At 34.6% G+C, this 26,417-nt stretch overlaps 1 protein-coding gene across 1 annotated transcript; it reads left to right on the forward strand.

Moving 5' to 3' along the window:
• The first annotated feature begins 13,056 nt into the window (after nt 1-13,056).
• Nucleotides 13,057-25,617, forward strand: LOC120196201 (bifunctional aspartate aminotransferase and glutamate/aspartate-prephenate aminotransferase-like). Its single transcript, XM_039198062.1, has 11 exons — nt 13,057-13,113; nt 13,278-13,304; nt 20,363-20,575; nt 20,719-20,812; nt 20,952-21,055; nt 22,087-22,335; nt 22,417-22,530; nt 22,666-22,749; nt 24,643-24,813; nt 25,119-25,232; nt 25,384-25,617. The coding sequence occupies exons 1-11, from the start codon at nt 13,057-13,059 to the stop codon at nt 25,522-25,524; spliced, it is 1,368 nt and encodes a 455-aa protein (XP_039053993.1). The 3' UTR covers nt 25,525-25,617.
• Nucleotides 25,618-26,417: the final 800 nt, after the last annotated feature.

Below are 26,417 nucleotides of genomic sequence, written 5' to 3' on the forward strand. Positions count from 1 at the left end.
GGTGAGTCGAATCTTTTGAAATCAAAGTATTCACAAAGGGGGAAGACCGAGTAGAGTAGTTTTATATTAGTTGTTAAAATTTCTGTCATGCTAAAAGAAGCTTAACAGAATCTGACAGGGGATTTCCCCCATCATTTAGGTCCCCTCTTAATCTCACTTTACTATTCTAATCCTTTTGATTACTCTTTTTCTTATTAAAATATGTACTAATAATTAAATTTGGTTTTTAAGTAATAAATATATAAAGGTTATTTATTTTATACAATATTATTACATTTCTAATAAATAAATAATAAATATATATTGTCCTCATATGAACAGCTTTCACCAGACATTCTATGTCATCTTATAATTTCAGGGATAAATGGTTACTTCTAGGGTGCTTATCGAGTGAGTCGATCGTGAGTTGGGTCGTGTTCGTTAAAAAAATTTATTGATCGACACAACTCGTTGCTCGTTAAGCTCGTTGAAATTGTACTCGACTCGTGCTCGTTAAAAAAATTTACTTCTAAACTCAACTCGTTGCTCTTTAAGCTCACTAAAAAGTTTACCTTATTTTTTAAACTAAAAATAAAATTTACTAATATTACATGAGGATATTAGGATTGGATTTTTTGTATTAAAATAATAATATTAATTTTATTATTTATTAAAAAAATAGATTAGTTAATTTATTATTTTTTATTAATAAATTAATAATTATTATTTATATTTATTTTTTGAATGAAATAAATTTGAAGTAATTACTAAAAATATATTTAAAAAAATTAATGAGCTGCTCGCGAACTTATCGAATTGAGTTAAACTTTGCTCAGTTCAGCTCGTTAAGGTCTCGAGTCGAGTTCGAGTCGAGCGTTTACCGAATTTTGACCTAGTCGAGTTCGAGCTGCTCAACTCGTTAAGCACCCCTAGTTACTTCTCTCTCCTTTCCCAACAAAAAAAAAACTTCCCTTTTCTGATATTGGAGGCTGGATGAACCATTTTCTTCTTTGTCCCCCTACACGAGAGCACCCATACACGCTTTTAAAATAATCTCCAAGTAGGGATATTATGTCTTCACACTAACCGCGCTCCACCTATATTAAAAGAGGTAAATTGTTGATTACCGTCATTAATACGGTACACATAGATCAAATGAGCGACCTTCATATTATTATTGACGATAATGAACCCACAAAAGCTTTCAAATTGTTTTTGTTTCTGGGGGATATTTAAAGCAAATGATCATTGCGAAAATTTCATCATAATTATTATTGTTGTAGCATAATTTTCTTATATATTCTCTATTTATTTTCTTATATATTTTATTTTATAAAAAATGGAAGTATGCTTGAAATTTTGGAAGGTATATTCTCTATACATATTTCCAATCTTGTTACTTTTATTTTATATTAGTGCACTACATACGTTGCACAGTATTCCATCTGGGTTTTGTTCTTCCGGAACAGTGCACCTTCCAAGGGCCCATAACACAGACTTCATTCGATTTAAAAATAGGCTTAAACACACTATTGGCCCTTAAACTATATTATTTGTACCAAGGGCCCATAACACAGACTTCATTCGAATTAAAAATAGGCTTAAATACACTATTGGCCCTTAAACTATATTATTTGTACAAAGTTGTCCTTCAAAATTTTTAGGATGTTTTATCTATTGAAGTTTAAACCGTTATCTTATTTATTCCAATCCGTTAAAAAACACGAGATAAAATTATATATTTAGTCACTCAATTATTCTTGTAATTCTATTTTGGACAGTCAATTATTTTTTCTTTCAAAATCAACACTAAACTTAAATTGTTTTTCATTTTAGTCACTAACTATCGACATCCTCGCTTCCGCTTCTAGATACTTCAATCTTTCTTCTTTTTTGTTTTTGATTTCTCAACTACTTTTTCACTTGCTCTCCCGGTGGAGGAGACTCTCAGGTGACTAAACGCCATCATTCGTCTGAAGTTGACCCACGAGACTTTATCAAAGAAAAAAATTAAAGAAGTTCAACGTCTTAACCACAACCTTTGCCGCTACTTCGAAAATTACCACCACCACCAGCACGACAACATGCAAGAGGTCTCTCAAAGAGAACGGGGACCTGGTGGGACTATGAAGTATCGTAGAGTCCATTGAAGGCCTTGAAGGAGTTACGATGCTGAGATACGAGAACTACAGTCCAAGGAGAGGAGTGTTGGATCATAAACTTGATCCATTATGAGAGCCTAAACCCAAACTAAGTTGATGTCATTGCTTACATCAATTAGGTGAAGATGTCATTGCTTACATCAATTTAGTTAGGTGAGAGTTAGGCATGTCTCATTTTTTAATGGTTTAAATTAGTTTATTTGTGTTGTGTAGGATTGTTCTTAAGTAGTATAAATACCCTTCCCCATTTTAGTTTAAACATCAAGAAAAATTAAGAGCTTCTAAGTGAGTGAAGAAGCAAAGTCTTATAAAAGTGAGTTGTAGTTCTTGTTTTTGAGTGAGAGTGCTCTTGTAATATTTATTTGAGTTTTAATAAAAGTTGTTTGTGTGAGTGTTTTATTTCCAACAAAGTGGTATCAGAGCGAGTTGGAAAGATCGAAGGTCTCGACGAGAGGAATCTGACGCCGTCATAATCTTCACAATCTGAGTTCTGATGCACCGCCACGCATCGTCGGAAGACTGCTGCCAGAAAATCAAGTTGACTCACCGAGTTGATTTGAGCCGAGTCAGCCGAGTTCGAGCCCCTTGATCGAGTTGTCCAAGTCCCTCCCAAGGTTTTTCGACGTTCTGGATTCATCCGTGCAAATGGATTTTGCAAATTCTCATTATATTGAGAGATATGACAAATGATATGACACCATTCCAAGTCCCGACACTCAACAACAACTATGACAATTAGAGTATCAAAATGAAGGCACTTCTTGGATCACAATATGTGCGGGATATCATAGAGAAAGGCAATAACGAGCCTGCAGATGATGATGCTTTTGCTACTCTTACACCAGATCAAAAGACAACTTTGAAGGATTCAAGAAATAGAGACAAGGAGGCTCTCTACCTCATCTATCAAGCATTAGATAATGATGGTTTTGAAAATATATCGAGTGCAAGCTCTGGCAAGGAAGCGTGGGAGAAGCTGCAAACCTTTTACAAAAGATCCAAGCAAGAGAAGAAGGTTCGTCTCCAAACATTAAGAGGTGAATTCAAATCCTTACACATGAAAGCATCTAAGTCTATTTTAAATTACTTATAAAGAGTAGTAGTTGTTTCTAATCAATTAAAAAGAAATTGTGAAAAGTTAGAAGATGTGAGGATAATAGAGAAGACACTTCGTTCGTTGGATCCCAAATTTGAGCACATCATCGTATCGATTGAAGAAACTAAAGACTTGGAAGAAAAGACGATCGAGCAACTCCAAGGATTATTGCAAGAATACGAAAAGAAGCATAAGAAGAAGAATGGGTTTATTGAGCAACTTCTCAAGCTGCAACTCAAGGATATGCATGAAAGTCAACGCAATGATAGAAACCAACGTGGCCTAAGTAGAGGTAGAGGCCATGGATGAGGTGGAAGTCGATGTCGTGGACGAGGCTGGAATTACAACAATAACAATTCCAACAACAACTATGAGAAAGGAGAAAGCTCAACACGAGGTCGTGGAAGAAGCAATCCAAACTCAAAGTATGACAAATCTCAAGTTCGATGTTATAATTGTCAAAAATTTGGGCATTATGCTTCAGAATGTAGAGCTCACAACAAAAAAATTGAGGAGAAGCCAACTACGTGGAGGAAAAGACAGATGGTAAAGAACTCTTCTTCTAGCACGAAAAGAAACTTATGGTGGCCAAGCAAATTCATAGTATCTTGACAGTGGTGCAACTAATCGCATGTGTGGAAGGAAAAACATGTTCGTGGAGCTAGACGAGTCAGTAAGCGGAAATGTTTCATTTGGAGATGATTCCACAATAGCAGTGAAAGGGAGAGGTAACATTCTTATTCGTTTGAAAGATGGGAGACATCAATTTATTTCAAATGTCTACTATGTGCCCAATATGAAAAGTAACATCTTAAGTTTAGGGCAACTGGTAGAGAAAGGTTATGATATTCATATAAATAATTATAATCTTTCTATAAAAGATTATAAGAATAACTTCATTGCTAAATGTCGATGTCAAAGAATAAATGTTCTTGATCAACATACAAAATGATGTTGCAAAGTGCATGACAGCTTGCTACAAAGATGCATCATGGCTTTGGCATCTTCGATTTGGGCATCTCAATTTTGGAGGTCTAGAGCTGCTATCTAAGAAGGAGATGGTGAATGGACTACCTCGCATCAACCATCCTGATTAGCTTTGTGAAGGGTTTCTAGTCGGGAAATAATTCAGGAAAAGCTTTCCAAAGGAGTCAGAGATAAGAGCCAAGAAACTGCTTGAGCTCATCCATACCGATGTGTGGACCGATCAAGCCAAGCTCTCTCAGTAAAAATAACTATTTTGTTCTCTTCATTTATGATTTTTCAAGAAAAACCTGAGTATATTTCTTGAAACAAAAGTCAAAAGTTTTCGAAGTCTTCAAGAAGTTTAAAGCAGCAGTGGAGAGAGAAAGCTATAGAAAGATCAAAGCCATGAGATCCAACCGAGGTGGAGAATTTACTTCCAGGAGTTTCAAGATTTCTGTGAAGCAATGGAATTCGTCGACCAATGACAGTTCCTAGATCCCCTAGTAAAATGGTGTGGCAAAAAGAAAGAATAGAACAATCCTCGACATGCATGAAGCATGCTCAAAAGCAAGAAACTACCCAAGGAATTTTGGGCAGAAGCAGTAGCGTGTGTAGTATACTTGATAAACCGATCTCCAATAAAAAGTGTATAAGGGAAAGACACCGCAAGAGGCATGGAGTGGAAGAATGAAGCTTGATGATAAAAATGAGAGTTTTATCTTCATCGGCTATAATGCAAATTTGAAGGGCTACAAGTTGTACAATCCAGACAATAAGAAGATTGTGATTAGTCAAGATGTGGTCTTCAATGAAGAAGGAGAATGGGATTTTAATTCTCATGTAGATGACTTCAATTTTTTTCCTCAGTTTGAAGAAGATGAGCAGGCAATGTGGGAACAACTAGGTGAACTTCAACAAAAACTTGAAACTCCAACCACTTCACCAACATCAACCACTCAAGAAGACTCATCACATTCGTCATCGTCAAGTGCAAGTCAAAGTGAAAGATTTGTACAACGTACAAGAAGCCTTAGAGATCTCTATGAGGTAACTGAAAGACAAGATAATCTTACATTATTTTATTTGTTTGTCGATTGTGAACCAGTGAGCTTTCAAGAAGCAGTACAAGAAAAGAAATGGAGAAATGCGATGGACGAAGAAATCAAGGCCATCGAGAAGAATAACACATGGGAACTTACCTCACTTCCCAAGGGACATAAGGTGATAGGTGTCAAATGGGTGTACAAAACAAAGCAAAATGCCAAAGGAGAGATTCAAAGGCACGAGACGAGGCTAGTTGCTAAAGGCTATAGTCAAAAGGCTGCAATTGACTATGATGAGGTATTTGCTCCTGTTGCTCGATTGGATACTATCAGACTAATCATTTCTTTGGCAGCTCAAAATAAATGGAAGATACATCAGATGGATGTAAAGTCTGCTTTCCTAAATGGAGTTCTTGAAGAGGAAGTCTACATTCAGCAACCATTAGGCTACAAAGTCAAAGGGCACGAAGACAAGGTGTTGAAGTTGAAGAAGGCTCTTTACGGGCTAAAACAAGCACCAAGGGCATGGAATAGCCGAATCGACAAGTACTTCTAAGAGAATAGCTTCAAAAAATGTCCCTATGAGCACGCTCTATATATCAAGATCAAATATGGAGATATTTTGATCGTGTACCTCTACGTGGACTATTTGATCTTTACCGGAAGTAACCCAAGCATGTTTAATGAATTCAAGGATATGATGATGAAGGAATTCGAGATGACAGACATGGGCTCATGACGTACTACCTTGGCATTGAAGTTAAGCAACAAAAGCGTGGAATTTTCATTTCACAGGAAAGCTATGCAAAGGAGATACTGAAAAAGTTCAAGATGGAGAACTGTAAGTCAATAAGCACACCGACAGAATACGGGATCAAGATGTCCAAACATGAAGAAGGCGAAAGTGTAGATCCAACATTCTTTAAAATTTTGGTGGGAAATCTACGCCATCTAACTTGCACGAGGTCTGATATTTTTCACGCTGTTGGATTGGTTAGTCGCTACATGGAATCTCCAACAACCACCCATTTTAAAATCGCAAAGAGAATTCTTCACTATCTGAAAGGTACAATTGACTTTGGCTTGTTCTATTCAGTTTCTAATGATTACAAGCTTATGGGTATAGCGATAGTGATTGGGGTGGAGACATAGATAATCGAATGAGCATTACTGGATTCGTATTTTTCATAGGAGATATTGCTTTCACATGGATGTCAAAGAAACAACCAATTGTCACATTGTCCACTTATGAAGCGGAATATGTTGCTGCTACCTCATGCGTTTGTCATGCAATTTGGCTTATAAATCTATTGAAGGAGATAGGTTTGATACAAGAAGAGCCTACCAAGGTTTGTGTCAACAACAATTCAGCCATTGCCTTAGCAGAGAATCTAGTATTCCATGATCGAAGCAAGCACATCGATATTCGCTACCACTTTATAAGGGAGTGTGTTGCAAGAAAAGATGTGGAAGTTGAATACGTGAAGTCACAAGATCAATTTGCCGATATTTTTACCAAGCCACTGACAAGCGAAGACTTCATAAGATTAAGGAACTTACTAGGGGTCACAAGATCAAGTTTAAAGGGGGTGTTGGATCATAAACTTGATCCATTATGAGAGCCTAAACTCAAACTAAGTTGATGTCATTACTTACATCAATTAGGTGAAGATGTCATTGCTTACATCAATTAGGTGAAGATGTCATTGCTTACATCAATTTAGTCAGGTGAGAGTTAGGCATGTCTAATTTTTTAATGGTTTAAATTAATTTATTTGTGTGGTGTAGGATTGTTCTTAAGTAGCATAAATACCTTCACTCCCACTGCTAACCCCCGAAAACCAATTGTTTATGGGACCAGTTTTTTGTGTTTATGTCATCCAGTAGCTAGCAAGTCCCCAAGGAATGAAATCAATAAAAAAATGGTTTAATTATGTTTGTATGAGTTACGTTTTTCTTTGGAATGAATTAAACCTTAGTTTATGAATTGAAAGGGTTTTGATAATCAAATCAATATAAATTAAATTTATATGTCGAAATACTTATATATTTTGAAAACTAGTTTAAAGGAATACAATATTACAATAATATTCCCTTTTCAGGTAATCATTAGTCGAAAAAATATCAAATCAAATTTATTTGATTTTTTTACTGGAAAATCTCGTGTGCTTTGTTTCATCGCTTAGCAGATTTGCAATTGCCATTTGTTGAAATGAATTCAAATGTTATTATATTTTTTAACCCAGTTTAGGTTATACAAAGGGGTAGATATTGATAAGTAAGGAGGACGGAATGGAGAAAATTAGGTAAAGTCCTACATATGCTCCAATAATCGCCCTTCATGTAAATCCACCTTCAAACATTAACACCACTCCAGTCCACCCCTCACTTTCCAACAACCATTTCTTGTTCTCCCACCAATCCCTACACGAACGCACATATAATTTTATATTAAAGGCACGGATTTAAAATTTTATAGTGATAAATTTAACATGAATTAATTTATTTTAGTGGTTAAAGAATCATTATTGTTTCTAGAACTCATGACTTTGAGCACCGATGACTGCAACAGAGTGATTGAGTGTTCATTGTCAAATAATTGAGAGTATCTAGAATACTCCCAGAACATATACTATTTTATAATCACTTTAATTAAATATAAAATATATAATAATTTTAAATTTTTAATAGACGATTATCCACACATAGCCCTTCAATCCATCCTTGTAAGTATATTGATTGAGATTTAATTATACAAAATAAAACCTTTTAATTTTATGTAAATTTACAATAATTAAATAAGTGAAAATAAATGGATAGAATTAACAATAAAAAAAATATTAAATGAAAAACATAGATTTAGACCAAAATCTAAAATCACATCAATAAGATAGAGAAAAATAATTTTTGATACAATAAATTTTTTTAGTTTTTCATTGACAGTATTTTTTTAACCAAAGATTAGACTCCAACACAATAAGATCCTTATATTTAGGCTTAAGTATAAAAAAGTGCTCATACTATACCTATTTTCACGAATAGGTATCTACAGTATTTTTCGGCTCATTCAGGTTCATAACGTTACAAAGGTTACCCACACTATAACAGAATAGGTCTATAGTGACGTTTTTAGTCCTATAGTGGCGTTTTAAAATGCCGCAAAAAACACTCCTAACGAGAAAAAAACTGCCATAAGTGTTGGCTAAACGAACGCTGCAAGTGTTAACGGTGTTTTATGAAGAAAAAACGCCACAAAAATCTGATCTTTAACGGCGTTTGCATTCAAACGCCGCAAAATGTCATGATCTGTAGCGGCGTTTTCTATGCACAAACGTCGTGAATTTATGTATTCCTTTAGTGACATTTTTAATCCTAAAACGCCGCTAATGACAACTTATTTTAAAAATATTTTTCTCCTACTCTGTATTACCTAAATTTAACCTGTAACAATATCCAATAACAATCTAAATGTGTTACCCAAATGTAATTACGATTCCATTCAAATAAAAATATATAAAAATATGAATAAAACAAAGTTTACAAACATTCAATTGAAATGTAATGTAATTGACCATTGTTCACTAGTAAAAACAAAATATTAACCTAAGAAATCACTTAAGATGAAAAATTCTTCGCTTGATTCTATTACATCATCTGCTTCATTTGTATACTTTATCCATTATTTTTTTAGATTCTTACTTTGTTTTGAAGATAGACAAACTAAGTCTTGCCCCCTAATTTTATAATAGTTGAATGATTTTCCATGGCTGTGACCTTTGACTCCCTTGTATTGGATTAATCCACTCCATCAAAACATAAAACTTGAACAAAGTATAAATAATCTTTAGTATTTTGTTTGTTTGTTTTAATATAAATGTGAACTCGTAACTGGAATCTAAATATAATTATCCCTAACATAAAATTTAAATGGATCTAAATATTAAAGTTTATGATTAATTAATTAAAATATTTGACTAAGTACTCCAAAGTTCCCCTGATTAGTGATTTATATTGCTATTTTTAGGCAACAACTTGTATAAACTAACATCCTAGCGCCCCAAGAACCAACATAAAGCGGGTAGTTCTGCGGTGCGGCGCCTAAAAAATGGCTAATAAGGCGTGACCGGTTAAACAAGTGACCGGTTAAAATTTAGACCGGTTATGTTATATTATTTACCCGAAAATATAAAGTACAATAACATACTAGGTAGCGCTTATATAATGTAATAGTAGGCTTATATTTACCTATTTTATAAGTAAATCGGTATATTTATACCTATAACATTGCAAATTACCTATTACATTATAATGTTGAAAGTGTCCATACTTTTTATAAAAAGGATCGATAATTTTTTTAAAGTTATGTAATTTATGTTTCATTTTTTTTAATAGTGTTTCATGTTTTCCACCTACAATATTATTTAATAATTTCATTTGCACAAAAAATTATTTAATTGTTTTGATATTTTATAAAATAATATTTAGAATTTAAATTTAACAATATTAACCCAAAGATAATAATAATATGTAATATATGTTATTGTTTTAATTTAATAATAATATATCGTAACGTAAAAAATAAATCATTAGACGCCTATAATTACTAAATTAATATCTTAAAACTCACTCAAAAGATAACCTTAAATTAATGTTTCCACAGTGAAAAAGTATGGACACTTTTATAAAAAGGATAGATACTTTACAACTACCTATTACATTATATAAACGATACCTATTACATTATATAAGGCTACCTATTACATCATATTTTTACCTATTATATTGAAAGTATCCATACTTTTTATAAAAAGGATCGATACTTTTTTTAAAGTTATGTAATTATGTTTCAATTTTTTTAATAGTGTTTCATGTTTTCCACCTACAATATTAATTTAATAATTTCATTTACACAAAAATTATTTGATTGTTTTGATCTTTTATAATAATATTTAGAATTTAAATTTAACATATTAACCAAAGATAATAATAAATATGTAATATATATGTTTATTGTTTTATTTAATAATAATATATATCGTAACGTAAAAATAAATCATTAGACGCCTATAATTACTAAATTAATATATTAAACTCACTCAAAAGAACCTTGAATTAATGTTTTCTACAGTGAAAAAAGTATGGACACTTTTATAAAAAGGATAGATACTTTACAACTACCTATTACATTATAAACGATACCTACATTATATAAGCGCTACCTATTACATCATATTTTTACCTATTATATTGAAAGTGTTCATACTTTTTATAAAAATGATCGATACTTTTTTAAAGTTATGTAATTTATGTTTCAATTTTTTTTAATAATGTTTCATGTTTTCCACCTACAATATTAATAATTTTATTTACACAAAAAATTATTTGATGTTTTGATATTTTATAAAATAATATTTAGAATTTAAATTTAATAATATTAACCAAAGATATAATAATATGTAATACATGTTTATTGTTTTTAATTTAATAATAATATATTGTAACGTAAAAATAAATCATTAGACGCCTATAATTACTAAATTAATATCTTAAACTCACTCAAAAGATAACCTTAAATTAATGTTTCCACAGTGAAAAAAGTATGGACACTTTTATAAAAGGATAGATACTTTACAACTACCTATTACATTATATAACGATACATATTACATTATATAAACGCTACCTATTATATTTTTACCTATTATATTGAAAGTGTCCATATTTTTATAAAAAAAAGATCGATACTTTTTTAAAGTTATTTAATTTATGTTTCAATTTTTTTAATAGTGTTTCATGTTTTTCCACCTACAATATTAATTTAATATTTCATTTACACAAAATTATTTTGATTGTTTTGATCTTTTATAAAATAATATTTAGAATTTAAATTTAACAATATTAACCAAAGATAATAAAATGATATATGTTTATTGTTTTTAATTTAATATAATATATATCGTAACGTAAAAAATAAATCATTAGACGCCTATAATTACTAAATTAATATCTTAAAACTCACTCAAAAGATAACCTTAAATTAATGTTTTCCACAGTGAAAAAAGTATGGACACTTTTATAAAAATGATAGATACTTTACAACTACCTATACATTATATACTGGATCAGCCCATCTGTGTTTGGATCTGACCGTGACTTGTTGGATTGGACAGTTGACCCATTTGGACCTGACATGGGAAAAAATAAAATAAATAAGTGATAAAATAATAATAAATAATGATAAATATAATAATATATATATAAACGTTTTCAAAACATATAATATATAAATTTTTTAAATGTTTTTAAAAAACTATATATTATATATATTTCAAAATGATTTTTAAAAATTATATATTATAAATGTTTTTAATGTTTTCAAAAGTATCTATTATATATTTTAAAACGTTTTCAAAAACTATGTATTATATAATTTTCAAAAATATATTTTCAAAATGGTTTTTAAAAAATTATATATATATAAATGTTTCATAACGTTTTCAAAGTATACATTATATATATTTTAAAAACGTTTTCAAAAACTATATATATATAATTTTCAAAAATATTTTAAAAACTATATAATATACATATTTTCAAAAATGTTTTAAACTATATTATATATGTATTTTCAATCACAATTTGCAAACTATATAATATATATGTGTATATATGTAAAATAAAAAAAAATGGACGAAATTAGTGTCTACAGCTGCCCTCTTTGTCCTTTTTCGTGGAACGAAAAATAGGACAAAGATAAAAAGACACAATTTTTCGTTCAGTGGGGTTGAAGAAAAACCCCCTGTCGGATTGAGCTGCGGATGACCCCTCCGTCGTGAAGTCAAGTCAATCTTGAAATGATATGGAATTGAATCAGAATGCGACTTCTTGTTGCCCAATTGTAGTCAACCTCGGTCTTTTCCTCAGTTTAAGGACCTTGGTTAAAAATTGACTGGAAAGTAGTTCTTTGATTCCACCATGCCCTTGAGCTGAACGAAACGAACTCGAAAGGTCTTCACTGACATATAGTTTTCTCGACTTAAACTATGCTGCTGGAAAACGATTGACTGTCACTAAGTCACGGCTGACCCATGTCTTCTCTCGATTTGAAAACCTTGATTGCAGCCGAACAGTAGTGATTGAGGTATCGTCGAGCTGAATAGAGTCGAACTCGACAATTTTATTGACAAATAACCTTTCTTGCCATGAGTTATGTTGTAAATGATATGACCTCGAAGTTGAGTGTAATCGAACTCGTGAGTCTTTGGCAGATAACCCTTCTTGACTTAAGCTATGCTGCAATTGATGTGCCTTGGAGCTGAGCGGAGTCGAACTCGAAGGTCTTTGGTCACAGATAACCCTTCTAGCCTTGAGTATGCTGTAAATGATGTGCCGTTGAGCTGAGCGTAGTCGAACTCAAAGGTCTTTGTTGGCAAACAACCCTTCTAGACTTAAGTTGTATTGCAAATGATATGCCTTGGAGCTGAGCGTAGTCGAACTCGAAGGTCTTTGGTTGGCAGATAACCCTTCTCGACTTAAGTTATGCTGCAAATGATGTGCCCTCGAAGCTGAGTGTAATCGAACTTGGGGGTCTTTGGCAGATAGCCCTTCTCGACTTAAGCTATGCTGCAAATGATGTGCCTTGGAGCTGAGCGTAGTCGAACTCGAAGGTCTTTGGTTGGCAGATAACCCTTCTCGCTTAAGTTATGCTGCAAATGATGTGCCCTCGAAGCTGAGCATAGTCGAACTCGAAGGTCTTGGTGGGCAGATAGCCCTTATGGCCTTGAGCTAAGCTGCAAATAGTTTGTTTAAAATGGCTTCCCTTTACGGGTCGAAACGTCATGATTCTTCAAGTGGTTCCCCTAAGCTGGTCTGGGAAAACCTACTGATAATTCTGACAGCCGGATATCTTCCGTCGTGGAATTGAAATCTGGCTTGAAAGTGTTAACTGGAAACATGTTGCTCATTGTTGAGTTGAGCTGAACTGAATTTGATCTGAATTGGTTCTCGAACCCATCTGAAATTGGTTCTGAGATCCGTAGATATGTTAAGTCGGTTGAGGTGTAGCTTCTTGCTGCTGAGTTACACCATCGTTCTTTAAAGGTGCTTGCAAGTCGAGTAGCCTTCATCCTGAAGTCGAAGCTTGACTCTGAAAGCTGCAAAATTATGCATGCTAAAATGGATGTGATGCACCTAAGTATGTCTAAGATGCATGCAACATGAATAAATTATGTGTTATTTCTTGGATGGAGTCTCGTGCTTTGTCTGTCAATCAGGTCCATGGAATCGATCGTGCCCCATTTGCTTCTCGAGCTTGGCTTTACAGACATTTCATATCTGAGATTATTCCGTTTGAAAACGTTTTTTCTCCTTTTTCTTGTTTCAGGAGAGAGAAATGATAAAATGTTGTAAAGTATTGTTCGTACCTGAATCAAATTGCAAATGTGAGTTCAAAAATATCAAAGGAATCAAGAGCTCTTTTAATGCTTTCAGAGTTACAAATCTTTGACAAATGTTCAAAGGGACGAGTCGGCTTTAGGTTGGCCTCCTTTCTAAGGTTTTTTTTTGGTAAAAAATGTCATTCTTTTTTAAATATCGCAACATGCTTTGGCACTTTATCAATTACTAGACCTTTTATCTCAGTCCTCTGAAATCTTTCATTTGTTTAAGCTTTGTAGGCTCTTCCAACAAAGGCAGCGCGAAAAAATACGGTCTAAAAATGAAATTCTAGAGTGCTTGTGTGTAGTCAACTATAACAGGTGTTTCCTTAACTCCCTTAGTCCATTTTACCGAAATATCTTGCTTAGATAAATTTGATTTAATTGGCATTATCTGACTAGCTGAATCCATAAAGCCGGGGCTTTTAACCAATTGCTTAGAGGGACAACTTAATATTATAATCACAGTTATCAAGTTAACTGAAAGGTTCATCTCATCACGGAGTCTTCAGCCTGACAGAGCAGTGAGCAAACACCGAATTGCCAAGTGTCCGAGCAATGTCATGGTTTGAACGTAATCTACTCATAAGGCCAGGGCTTTCAAGTTTCCTCTATAACCAATTGCCTTAGCGGAATAGCTCAGTTTTACGGATTTAATTTCCTAAGATTGTCAAGAAGAACCTGTTATAGCCTAGTGTTTTTGAAAGTCAAGGAATCTCATCTTTATAGTTCAATTTTCAAGCAAATGACCTAAACTGGATTCACCTACTCGACTCTTTCATTTGAAAGATCATCATCGTCATTGAACGTCTTTAAAAAACATAGTAATTGTCATATGCAAATGATGCCCCGTGTTGTCCGCACCTTATGAAAGGAAAAGGGTATATTGGTTAATTACAAGAGGAGGGTATGGTGTTTGAGGGTATATTTGGATAAGGTCAAAGTCCTTGTTTTAAATCATGTTACTTTGTCAAAGATTCGTAACTTTGAACCGTTTACAGAGTTCTTAACTCAAATGATATTCAAAGAATACAAATTTGCAAATATGATCCATTGCTTGACATCTTTTAAAGTAACATAAATTGATTAAAATGTTCTTACAAGAACTTTGAGAAAAAATGGAAGAAAAACAAAGTCAAACAGAATGCCTCAAATGATCACTTGGATGCCCCCAAGTTGTTGAAGTCGATCCAGTTCTGGTTACGCATCTTTTGTACGACCCTCTTAAATGCGTAACAGTTCTCAATTGTGTGCCCTGGGACTCCGCCGTGATATTCACAATACGCATTCTCGTCATACCATTTGGGGTATGGGGGCTTCATGGGTTCTTGGATATGGTGACACCACATGGGTGTCAAGAGTTGCTGGTAAAGCTCTTTGTAGGTATGGGAATTGGGTCGAAATGTTCCCTTTCCCTCCTGGAATCTTGTTTAGAAGTACCTAACGGTACAGCTGCAGTTGATTTTGGGCTGGAGATTGTAACACCTTTGCTGGAGTGGTTTGATGTTGTTAACCTCTCCATCCCTCTCCCTCATAGGAGGCTTTTACTGGCTTCCCCATCCTTAATCTTGCCTTGCTTTATGGCCGACTCAATCATTTCTCCGGCCATAACCAAGTCTGAAAAGCTTCTGATGTGATCGCCACCAAATGCCCGAAGTATGGAGCCTTCAGAGTCTGCACGAAAATTTCCGGGTTTCCTTTTCATCTAACGGTGGATGAACTTGCACAGCCAAGTCCTCCATTTTTGTGCGTACTGCCTGAAACTCTCGTTATGCTTCTTTTCCATGTTTTGTAGCATAACTCGATCTGGCCTTATGTCATTGTTATGCTTGTATTGTTCCAGAAATGACTTTGCCAGGTCCTTCCAGGTCTTGATATTTGATCGGCTTAGCTGGTTGTACCACCGAATGGCTGAACCCGACAGACTATCCTGAAAACAGTGGATCAGGAGTTGGTCATTTCCTCCATATCCTGTCATCTTTCGGCAAAACATGGTGATGTGAGCGGATGGGCAACTGTTCCCGTCAAACTTCTCGAACTCCGGGGACTTAAATTTCGGGGGAAGAACCAAGTCCGGGACTAGACTAAGTTCTGTTGCATCGATTTCATGGTAGTCACGGTCTCCTTTGACTATATTCATTTGGTCCTCCAATTGTTTGATTTTTCTTCCATCTTCCTCGCTTTTCCTCTTCGTCCAAATCCGGTATGATAATAACCCGGATTGTTCTTAGGGTTAAATACAGAGGACGAGGGCTTTGCTTTTGCAGCAGATGAGTCCCCTCGAAGTTCTGGTAAGATTTCAGGTGAGATAACCACTCGTGGGGTAGGTTGTATAGTTACCCCTTCCGATGAACCTGCCCCAGGCACACTGGTCTGTTGTAGGCCAATTAACTTGGCAACGATCTGATCAACCAAGGACTCTTGGTTCTTTGTGATTGTTTTTCTAGAGTATTTCGACTGTTCTGGCTTATCTTGTCTTCTAGCTCTTTCTGTAGTTTTAACATATTCTCCTCGATTTGTGTAATTCTGGCTTCCATCCTCTTCTTCTTCAAACGAGTGTTATGTGGATGGGGTGTGTCCAATACTTGAGGCGGTGTATCCAGTATTTGCTCCTTTGATGAGACATGTTTATGTTAGTTAATGTGAATGAGAGAAAATAATAAGATGCAAAGAAAATAAAAAATGTAAAATGTCTAAATATGATGCATGAATGTTCGACATTGATCCAAAAATGTGCCTGTTATTCTGAATAACCCTTATTGGTGACAAAAGTGTTACGTCTGAAGAGACAAAAAACTCTTTTTGATGGTACGAATCCTGTACAGCTTCTGACAAGTTGATTCGTCTTTTCCACTAGTTGAATATCCTGTCGAACCATTCCGGCTCCTTTGGCTAAAATGTGCAAATAATGAGATGCTTGCCCCAAAAAAGATCTCGAAGGACTGCATCTTCGACTTTCACTTTCTACCGAGCTTGTTTCTAACGAAAGTGTCATTGGAGCCCTCCATCGAGAGAAACTATCCAAAGCTTGCTTCTTGAATTCATCAGTAATGGCATCTAGCTCAGCTAGTATTTCACTATCTTGTTCTTGTATTTTCGAAATGAGCGACCGAGTCAGTGACCTTTTCCTCGTATTGCCCCTGCAACTTTGCCTTTGAGTATTCTTTGATCACGGTTGGACTTCTGAGCTTTTATCTCTTGTATTATAACCCTTTGCCTATTAATGCAGATTATTTACGTTAACAAACACATTTTTGGTGGATCAACACCCCGTTTTAAATGATGCGAGTGATAAAACATAATAAAGAAGACAAAAAATAAAAGAGGTGAGGTAAATCAAACAATAATAAATGAAAAAAATCCTACCCCACATGATATCACCCTAACATGCTTAATATTCCTACACAGACATGATTTCTATCCCGCATGCTAATTTCAAACAAATCCTAGCCGCATTTGTCTAGTTCGCATGCTTTGAACAGAAAATAAAGCAGGAAATAAAACAGCCTAGGGTTTGGAATGAGGTTTCGGGGTGGGCTCTAATTCCCTGTACTCTCCCGGTTTAGGTTCTAAAAAGGTACTCGAGTTCTCCTTGCTGGTGCCCCCTTGGGCTTGCCAGACCCTTAGTCCTAAACCCATCACAGGCTTGTGTGGACTAAGTTAAACTCGAGAGGAAACATTCCCTTATGCCCATACGGAGAATAAATTCACACGAAGGCATAAGGTATATGAATCCCGAAGGTTACTTGCTAGGCCCATACGGAGAATAAATTCACACGAAGGCGTCGCTTTCGCCCCCACTTAAAAGGGTTCGGAGCTCGGGTATAGAGCCTGAGATAGAAACTTTTCAAAAATCTGAAATCATTGAAAAAATATTAGTACAACTATTTATTTGAAAAAGAATCAAAGGTAAATAATCGGAACTGAATAAATAAATTAAAATTTAAATTTACAATTTTCGCATAAAAAGACAACCAGAAATTAATTCTGGCCTGACTCACTTACCTGTCCCCAGCGGAGTCGCCAAGCTGTCGGAACCGTCTTTCGGTTGTGCCCCGGAATTGGGCTTCGACTTGGATTAAATGAATTGGAGTCGCCACCGACCACTTTAAAACGAATTTAGGTGGGCCGGATACCATTTACCTGATCTGCGTCGTACCAGAAACGTCGGGTTCGGGAGTCGGTTACGGTCAAGGAAGGATTAGACCCTTGAACCGCCCTTTCGGTACCAATAATTTGTCGGTTGTCTTTAATTGCGAAAATTAATTTAAATTAAAATTAAATTCATTCGATCCGAATTACTACCATTTGATCGGCTGAAATCATGACTGAAACAAAATACGTTAGATAAAAGCGAAAACAATGCTAATAAATAAAAAAATATAAAAAATAATAATAATGAAAGAAAGAAATAATAAATAATAATAAAAGGTTAAATTTAAAAAAATATTTAAAAAGTAAAATAAAAAATAAAGATAAAATTTAGGATCAAATTGGAACAAATTGAGCTTAATGAATTAGAAAATGAACTGCAAAAGAACAAATAAAAAGTTAGGGGACCAATTCACAGAATATAAAAAATATAAATAGGGACCAAATTGATTAAATTGCAAATTCGGGGTCAAAATTACAATAGTGACCAAAATGAAAACCGATCCAAAATACCAGGGACTGCGGAGAGGATTAAAAATCTTCTATTGCAGATCAATCCTTAGTAAAACGACGCCGTTTTGAATTTCGTATTTAAAGCCGAAAATAGGGTTCTATTTCTTCATTTCTCTCATTTGGTCTCTCTGCGCTCTCTCTCTGCGCTCTCTCTCGTCTCTCAAACTCTCTCAAATGGGAGATATCAGGCCACAGCTCCGGTGGTCTCCCCGTCGCACCGGCCACCATGCCGGCCACCGCCGGCGGTGGCCGAAAAAAACCATTTAGCCCGAAACACTCGCCTGTCACTCTAAACCCCGATCCGAAGCTTGTTTCCCCTAAAGGGACCCCAAACGGCGTAGATCTACGCCTAAAGTTCGGGTTTTTTTTTTTTTTTTTTTACCTTAAAACCTACGCCTTCTGGTTTTCCGATAGCTTCTCCGAGGCCTTTGGTTGGTACTTCGGCTTTGTGTATTTGGTTGTTTCGACCTTGTTGTTGGTCGATTTGATGGTGTCGTTTGTGTGATGGCTGTTGTGTGTATGACTTGGGTTTGGTTGGTTTTGTGTTTGGTTATTTTGGGTTGTTTTCAGGTTTTTTATGTGCTGTTGACTCGATGGAGTCTTGTTTTGTTACTATGCTTGTTGGTTCTCTCGTGAGTTCAGTGATGGTTGATGTTTTTGACCGTGCTGGTCATGTGGTTTAATGATTCTGGTTTTCTGTGGATGATCTGTTGTGGTACCGATGATCCTCTCCTCCCCTGTGACAGGCTTGGTGGGGGTATTTATACCCCCCCATCGGAGGCCTGTCGGTTCCGAAATAAGGGTGCTCGTGGCCGTTGTGGCCGGTCACCCCGGGATGGGTCAGTCCCGGGGATTTCGGCCGGTTGTTGGCACTGTTGACCGTTCATCTCCCCGGTTTTGCGGCGCCGTTGAAACTGATATCATTCAGGGTTTCCAAACCCTAAACTTACCATACTGGATCAGGCCCATCTGTGTTTGGACTCTGACCGTGACTTGTTGGATTGGACAGTTGACCCATTTGGACCTGACATGGGAAAAAAAAAAAAAATAAGTGATAAAAAATAATAATAAATGATAATAATAATAATATATATATAACGTTTTCAAAAACATATAATATATAAATTTTTTAAAATGTTTTTAAAAACTATATTATATATATTTTCAAAATGATTTTTAAAAATTATATATATAAATGTTTTTATAATGTTTTCAAAAGTATCTATTATATATTTTAAAAACGTTTTCAAAACTATGTATTATATATTTTCAAAAAAATATATTTTCAAAATGGTTTTTAAAAAATTATATATTATATAAATGTTTTCATAACGTTTTCAAAAGTATACATTATATATATTTTAAAAACGTTTTCAAAAACTATATATTATATAATTTTCAAAAATATTTTAAAAACTATATAATATACATATTTTCAAAAAATGTTTTAAACTATATATTATATATGTATTTTCAATCACAATTTGCAAACTATATAATATATATGTGTATATATGTATAAAATAAAAAAAAATGGACGGAAATTAGTGTCTACAGGCATCTTTTTCAATCCTTTTGAGTTGCAGCTGGAAATGAATATAAGATTCATTCTCTGCGATAGGAGAGTTCAGATCAGAGTTAAACGAGTAGGTTGACATTATGTACGGACAAATTGGAAGTGATTTCATTTAGTATTGTCTCTTTTATGGCAGTGTAAAGAAAAACATCGTTACTCTTAGTTACTTCATTCCTTAAGCTGATTCATTGAAGTTGTAGAGCTATTTTAGTTTAAGAAACTTACTTTTGTTGTGACACTATCACAAGCAATGATATCTATCAACTTAAAGATTAAAATAAATATAGTGCAAGCATTTTCTCATTTGTGTTAAAATTGCAGACAAGTTGTCTCAAAATTCTTATTATCCCCCAAGGGGTGGAAGGGCTAGATATACTGGAGAATTTCATTGTTAGTTATATGTACTTCTTGGCAGATTGATTGGGGCTTCTGAGCAACAGTCATCTAAAATAAATGCAATGTCCAAGGCAGAGAGTAGCAGCTCTGATCAAGTGAAAGTTGATATCTCTTTGAGCCCCAGGGTTAACTCTGTGAAACCTTCAAAGACAGTGGCTATAGCTGATCATGCAACTGCTCTTGCACAAGCTGGTGTCCCTGTTATTCGATTGGCTGCCGGAGAGCCTGATTTTGATACGCCTACCATTATAGTGGAGGTTCTTTTCTTTTTCTTGTTCATTTTGGGTCCTTCTTGTTGTTTTCTCTGTTTAAGTTGTGTGGCATCTTTTAGTTTAGACTCTGTTCTTCCCATAACTTGTAATTTAATTTAGTGTACTTCTGTTGTTTCTGGAAAAATAAGGCTGGGATAAATGCTATTCGTGAAGGTTACACAAGGTACACACCCAATGCTGGTACTTTGGAACTTCGTACTGCAATCTGTCATAAGCTAAAAGGTAAGTGTATATTTAATGCCAGTGCTTTTCTGATATAGAAAAGTGTAAATTTGATGCATGTTTACCTTTGGAGTAGGATGAGGCATGTTTGATCATGTTTTTCTAGTTCATTTTACGTATTTCCTTTAAATTGTTGCAGAGGAGAATGGAGTCTCTTATACGCCTGATCAAATTGTTGTCAGTAATAGTGCTAAACAGAGTATCCTTCAAGCAGTTCTTGCTGTTTGTTCTCCCGAGGATGAGGTATAGTTTTTCTATTTGACAATCTTTACCATAGAGCATGCTAAGAATATGCTTTAAGAAATCCTCCCCACCCTTTTTTGACCTAGTCGTGAACATGTTGTTGCAGATGCATTTCCTTTCTTCACCCAATGCTACACGTTGTCTTTCTTCCTTCCTATATCTTTGAACAAATCACTTAAGTTCCTAGAACTGGAGACTTTCTAGTGATGGCATGTTTACCTTTGAATTTAGTGAATATTCTTTGGATTATGGAACCCTTTCCATTGATTGATTATTCTATCAAAACAAGAATAAAATGTGGACACAAATTTCATGAATTAGTTTTTATTATGTAAGAAAAGTTTACATTCAAATACCATTGTTTCTGATTGCATATTGAGGTGAGTCTAAAAACTATACCCGTCTAAGAATATCAAAGGTGCCTTCTTCTACTTGAGAACTTATTTACTTTTTTGTATATTTAATGCACCCATCAGCTATTTGCAGAATTAATCAAATTCAAATACCCAATGAGCTCATGTTCCCAAACTCAACCTTTGTTAAAACTACAGTTTTCTTTTACAATAACATGTGGTTGTGTGTGATTATCTGTTGAGTTGATTACAGTATCTGGTCTCAAACAAGAGATTTTTTTATATGCTACCTTGTAGTGGTAGTTATAGACTGAATTTCAGTTACACCATACATATTTAACTTCCAGTTGCCAGGGTACAAATTTAGGTAATGAGAATACCATATGGATTTGAAATGCTCGGCATAAAATAGATCAAGTATTAGCCTAGCTTTGTCAAGAAAGTGGGGATAGAAAACCAAATGAATTAAAATAACCTATAAATTAGAACATAATATAAGTTTGTAAATATTATACAATATTTTCCTGCATGGTAGAATGGTTATTTCCTGTTCATGTTGTTAGATCTTCCTTCCAAATGTATTATCTGTTAGTAGCATTAATTAGGTACTCAACGTCATGCTTCCAGTAAGTAAAGTTATGAGAGGTGGCTTGATTATGACTACATAATTTATTTCAGGTAATAATTCCTGCTCCATATTGGGTGAGTTACCCGGAAATGGCAAGGCTGGCTGATGCAGCACCTGTTATTCTTCCCACACTTATCTCTGATGATTTTCTATTGGATCCAGAGCTCCTTGAGTCTAAAATCACTGAAAAGACAAGATTGCTGATTCTATGCTCTCCATCTAATCCAACTGGATCTGTTTACCCTAAGAAACTGCTTGAAAAAATTGCAGAAATTGTAGCTAAGCATCCAAGGCTTCTGGTCTTATTACATAACCTGAAATCTCAGAAATATACTATGCTGATGCTCCAACACTGAGACTTTTGTTATTGACTTATTCAGGTGCTATCTGATGAAACATACGAACATATAATTTACGCACCAGCAACTCACACAAGTTTTGCATCATTGCCAGGTATGTGGGAGCGGACTCTAACAGTCAATGGCTTTTCCAAGGTAACTCAATTGCATTTAAACCTTGTTTAAGTAGTCTTCTCTACACAATTGATGGATTTTCCATGCTCAACATTGGTATAGTTCTTTTAGTGGTGGTCATTTTGAGGATTGACATTTTGAAGATGATATTTGTAGGCTTTTGCAATGACTGGTTGGCGACTTGGATACATTGCCGGACCTAAGCACTTTGTTGCGGCATGTAATAAAATCCAGAGTCAGGTATGTTGCATTTAGTTACCATTTTCATTTTTGTCCAAGAAAACTGTGTCCTGCATGCACTGGTGCAGCAATGCTATGGACTTTGCCTATAATACTTCATTGGAGATCAATTGGAATTTGCTGCTAGTCTGATATGGGGAATGATCAGAAGATTTGGCACTTTTTTCTTGGATTGGCTGTGTGGTATATTGGGGACCAGATGCGGCCGGCTACCAGCATGGTAGTTGGTACAGTACCGGCCGTTCCATTCTTAAACTGGTTCCAAGTAGTTTAAGTTCCTTCACAAAATTTCAGTGTGTTTGGTCCATTTTGGTCAATACCGGGTTGTAATGGTGTACCAACAAACTCTACCGAGTAGTACAAGATTTAATTTATTCTCTTAACTATTTCTATTTTTATAATTACATTTATTTTAAATCAAATATAATTATTTAATTAAGTTATTGAACTGAATTAGTAATTTTAAAATATATATTTCATATAAATATATTTATATGTATCTAATTGAGGTATATTTGCATGTATATATTACATATGAACAATATTGAAAGCATACTGATAAACTCGAAAAGGTACAACGGAACACACTGGTAGTGGTATGTACCAGTACTAGAGAAAAAACAGTATGTCCATTGGTACTGACTACCTTGGCCAGTACTAATCTTTGAAATATTCTGGTCAAGTATCTGAATTAGCTTGGACTAACGTTCTTTGTTGGGGCTTATACCTTGTTTGAGATTTTTTTTGTCATTTCTCAGCATCCTTCTTTGAAACACCTATTTTAGACAAGCTAGTCAACATTAGTACTTGTGGTATTTCTACTGTTCTGGAAAGGTTTAATCTAAATCTTTCCTAAATCAATTCTACATCATTCTGAAAGTTAAATATCGTGGTTAGTTTCAATGTTGTCTACAAGAACGGACAATTTGGGATATAGTTAATTTCCTTGGTAAGGCTCACTGTATATCTTAGAACATGACGTGCACTTTAGGTTTAAAATGTTTTGCGGTACTTTCTTAGTCATCTCGAGTTAGCATCTTTTGAACATCCTAACTCCAATACTTGTTCAAGTTTGTTCAGTGTTCATACCTTTAATACTACTCCAAGCTGCTCTAGAGTTTTGAACCAAAGTTTACTCACATACCCTTTAGTTTGATTCATTCTCTTTGTACTTAAAGTTCACGCTATGTAGCAGTTAATGTGGTTCTTTAAAATGAACAATATAGGATTTTGTGGATTTGCTGGTGAGACTCATTGCAACAGTTTAGAACATTGTGCACATTTATTCATACATGACAAGTTTGATGCACCGTATTTTGCTTGAGGGTTGATGCTGCAATTGGATGAACTTGCATGTAATTGTGATTGTAGGATTCAATAAAATACTGAACCATCTGTTGACCAAATGTTAGCAAAGTATTATCATGTTTTGAAATATATAATTTTGAGCCATAAAGCAATGAATGAAGAGAAAATTTGAGCCAGATTAGGGTGGGAGGTGGGGGTTAGAAACGTCCTGGGATTTCATGGGAATAAGATAGTTGGACTGTGCTTGAAAAACTAAAATTCCTTTTGTTTGCTGAAAATCGGAACTTGTGTCATTAACATAATGACCACATTTTGCTTATCCTGGTTTGTGAATGTTTATGAAGAGTAATTCAGAGTAAGCGGCTGTAGATGACTAACCAATTGAAACTGATACATTGAGGACTCTTTTTGCTGATCTCATGGTACAATATAAGGGGGCGGAGTACCAATATGTCAATTAGTGGCAATAATGCACTTATGTATGTTATGCATATTCAGAGATTAATGTACTAGTTAAATCTGTAGCTTTGGTAGTTTAAGTTTATATACAGAAATCTAAACCTAAATTTGGTATATATATTTCAGTCCACTTCAGGAGCCAGCAGTATAGCACAAAAAGCTGGAGTTGCCGCATTAGGTTTGGGCTATGCTGGTGGGGAAGCAATTTCCACCATGGTGAAAGCATTCAGGGAACGGCGAGATTTCTTGGTTAAAAGCTTTGGGGAACTGGAAGGTGTTAAGATATCAGAACCTCAGGTACCTCATATTGGTCGCAGAATCTCTTATTGGACAAACCATATTTTTATTTTTGATATAACCACCGGTATTTAACCCATTGGCCACTAATCCGAATCGAGTACTATAAAGACTCATTATGGGGTGACCCTCCCAACTCAATTTGCTCTATTCACAATGCCATGATTCAAACTCTTGACTTTACTTAAGGACCTAGCCCCTCATCTTGCTAGATAAATTGGTGCATGCATGTCCAAGTTTCTTCAATTTCTCAAGATTTTAGATCTTCGTTTAACCTACTTGCTTGCACTTCCTTTTGGCTGCAGGGAGCTTTCTATCTCTTCATTGATTTCAGTTCTTACTACGGAGTAGAAGCTGAAGGTTTCGGTAAAATTGAAAATTCAGAATCACTTTGTCGTTACTTCCTGGACAATGCTCAGGTACGCGTCATTGAATGCTGTTTCAAAGCTCTTCTATTTAGAGAGACTAGGAAGTGCTAGGGTGTGTTATGTTGATATTTATGGAAGTGATCGAATCCACTGATGAATATGGAAGATCAAAATATTAAAGACTGCTTGTAATGATGGACAGGTTGCACTAGTCCCTGGAGATGCTTTTGGGGACGATAGCTGCATTCGGATATCATATGCAGCATCCCACACAACCTTACAAGCTGCTTTTGAGAGGATTAAGAAAGCAATCATTTTCCTCCGGCCTGCTGTCGCTGTTTAACACATGAATTATCATCATTTGCCTGTAATCGTTGTTGTTGTACTTTATCTGGGATTGGAATTTTCAATAGAATTCTGGGTTGTTCGTCCTTCATTTTCCCGTCGAACCCAATCTCCAGTGGTTGTGAGAAAGGAAATATGATTTTAGTCTCATGCGCTTATACTCCATAACTCCAATGTTGAATATGTAATGTTGAAATTGAATGCTAAACGATTTTGTTATTTCTGGCCACTTCATACAATTGCCATCTTTGCTTGGGCTTGTAACATAACTGGTAATGTGCCAATCAAATATACGAAAGGATCTGCCACTATAACAAACTTTTATTACAAAATATCACCATCACTTTTAATCTACAGCCTGAATGTTAGTATCTATTATACCAATTGGTATTTGAATTTAAAAATAATTCAAAGGATTAATACAAAAATGTGTCTAAATTATATTCTAAGTTCATTTTAGATATTTAAAGAATATTTCGTAAAAAATAAGTGTTTAACATTTTTGATGTTACACTTTTAGGTGTCTAACATTTTTGATATTACACTTTTAGGGGTATAACATTTTGATGTTACACTTTTAGGTGTCTAACATTTTTGACGTTATACTTTTAGGTACCTACCCAATAACGACTATTAAAAAAGACCGTTAAGTGATATGTGTCATGTTTATATTTTGACTTAATGTAAAAAAGTGTCCAAACTATACTCTAAGTTAACTTGAGGGGCCTAAAGAATTTTTTGTTAAAAACGTGTCTAATGTTTCTGACGTTACACTTTTATATGTCTACGCAGTAATGATCATTAAAAAACCATTAAGTGACACGTGTTATGATTATATTTTTTTTTGAAAAAAAAATAAATTTCTCTAAAATTACAAAAAACCTACAACCT

Source organism: Hibiscus syriacus, unplaced genomic scaffold, assembly GCF_006381635.1.
Source record: "Hibiscus syriacus cultivar Baekdansim isolate YM2019G1 unplaced genomic scaffold, ASM638163v2 tig00004630_pilon, whole genome shotgun sequence".
Taxonomy (NCBI): Eukaryota; Viridiplantae; Streptophyta; class Magnoliopsida; order Malvales; family Malvaceae; genus Hibiscus; species Hibiscus syriacus.

Excerpts from the sequence above, each read along its gene's own strand:
- LOC120196201 (XM_039198062.1), top strand. The coding sequence starts at position 13,057 with ATGGCTTCCCTTTACGGGTCGAAACGTCATGATTCTTCAAGTGGTTCC. Across the intron at positions 20,576-20,718 it reads CGCCTACCATTATAGTGGAG|GCTGGGATAAATGCTATTCG; the intron begins GTTCTTTTCTTT and ends TGGAAAAATAAG. Across the intron at positions 25,233-25,383 it reads ACTTCCTGGACAATGCTCAG|GTTGCACTAGTCCCTGGAGA; the intron begins GTACGCGTCATT and ends AATGATGGACAG.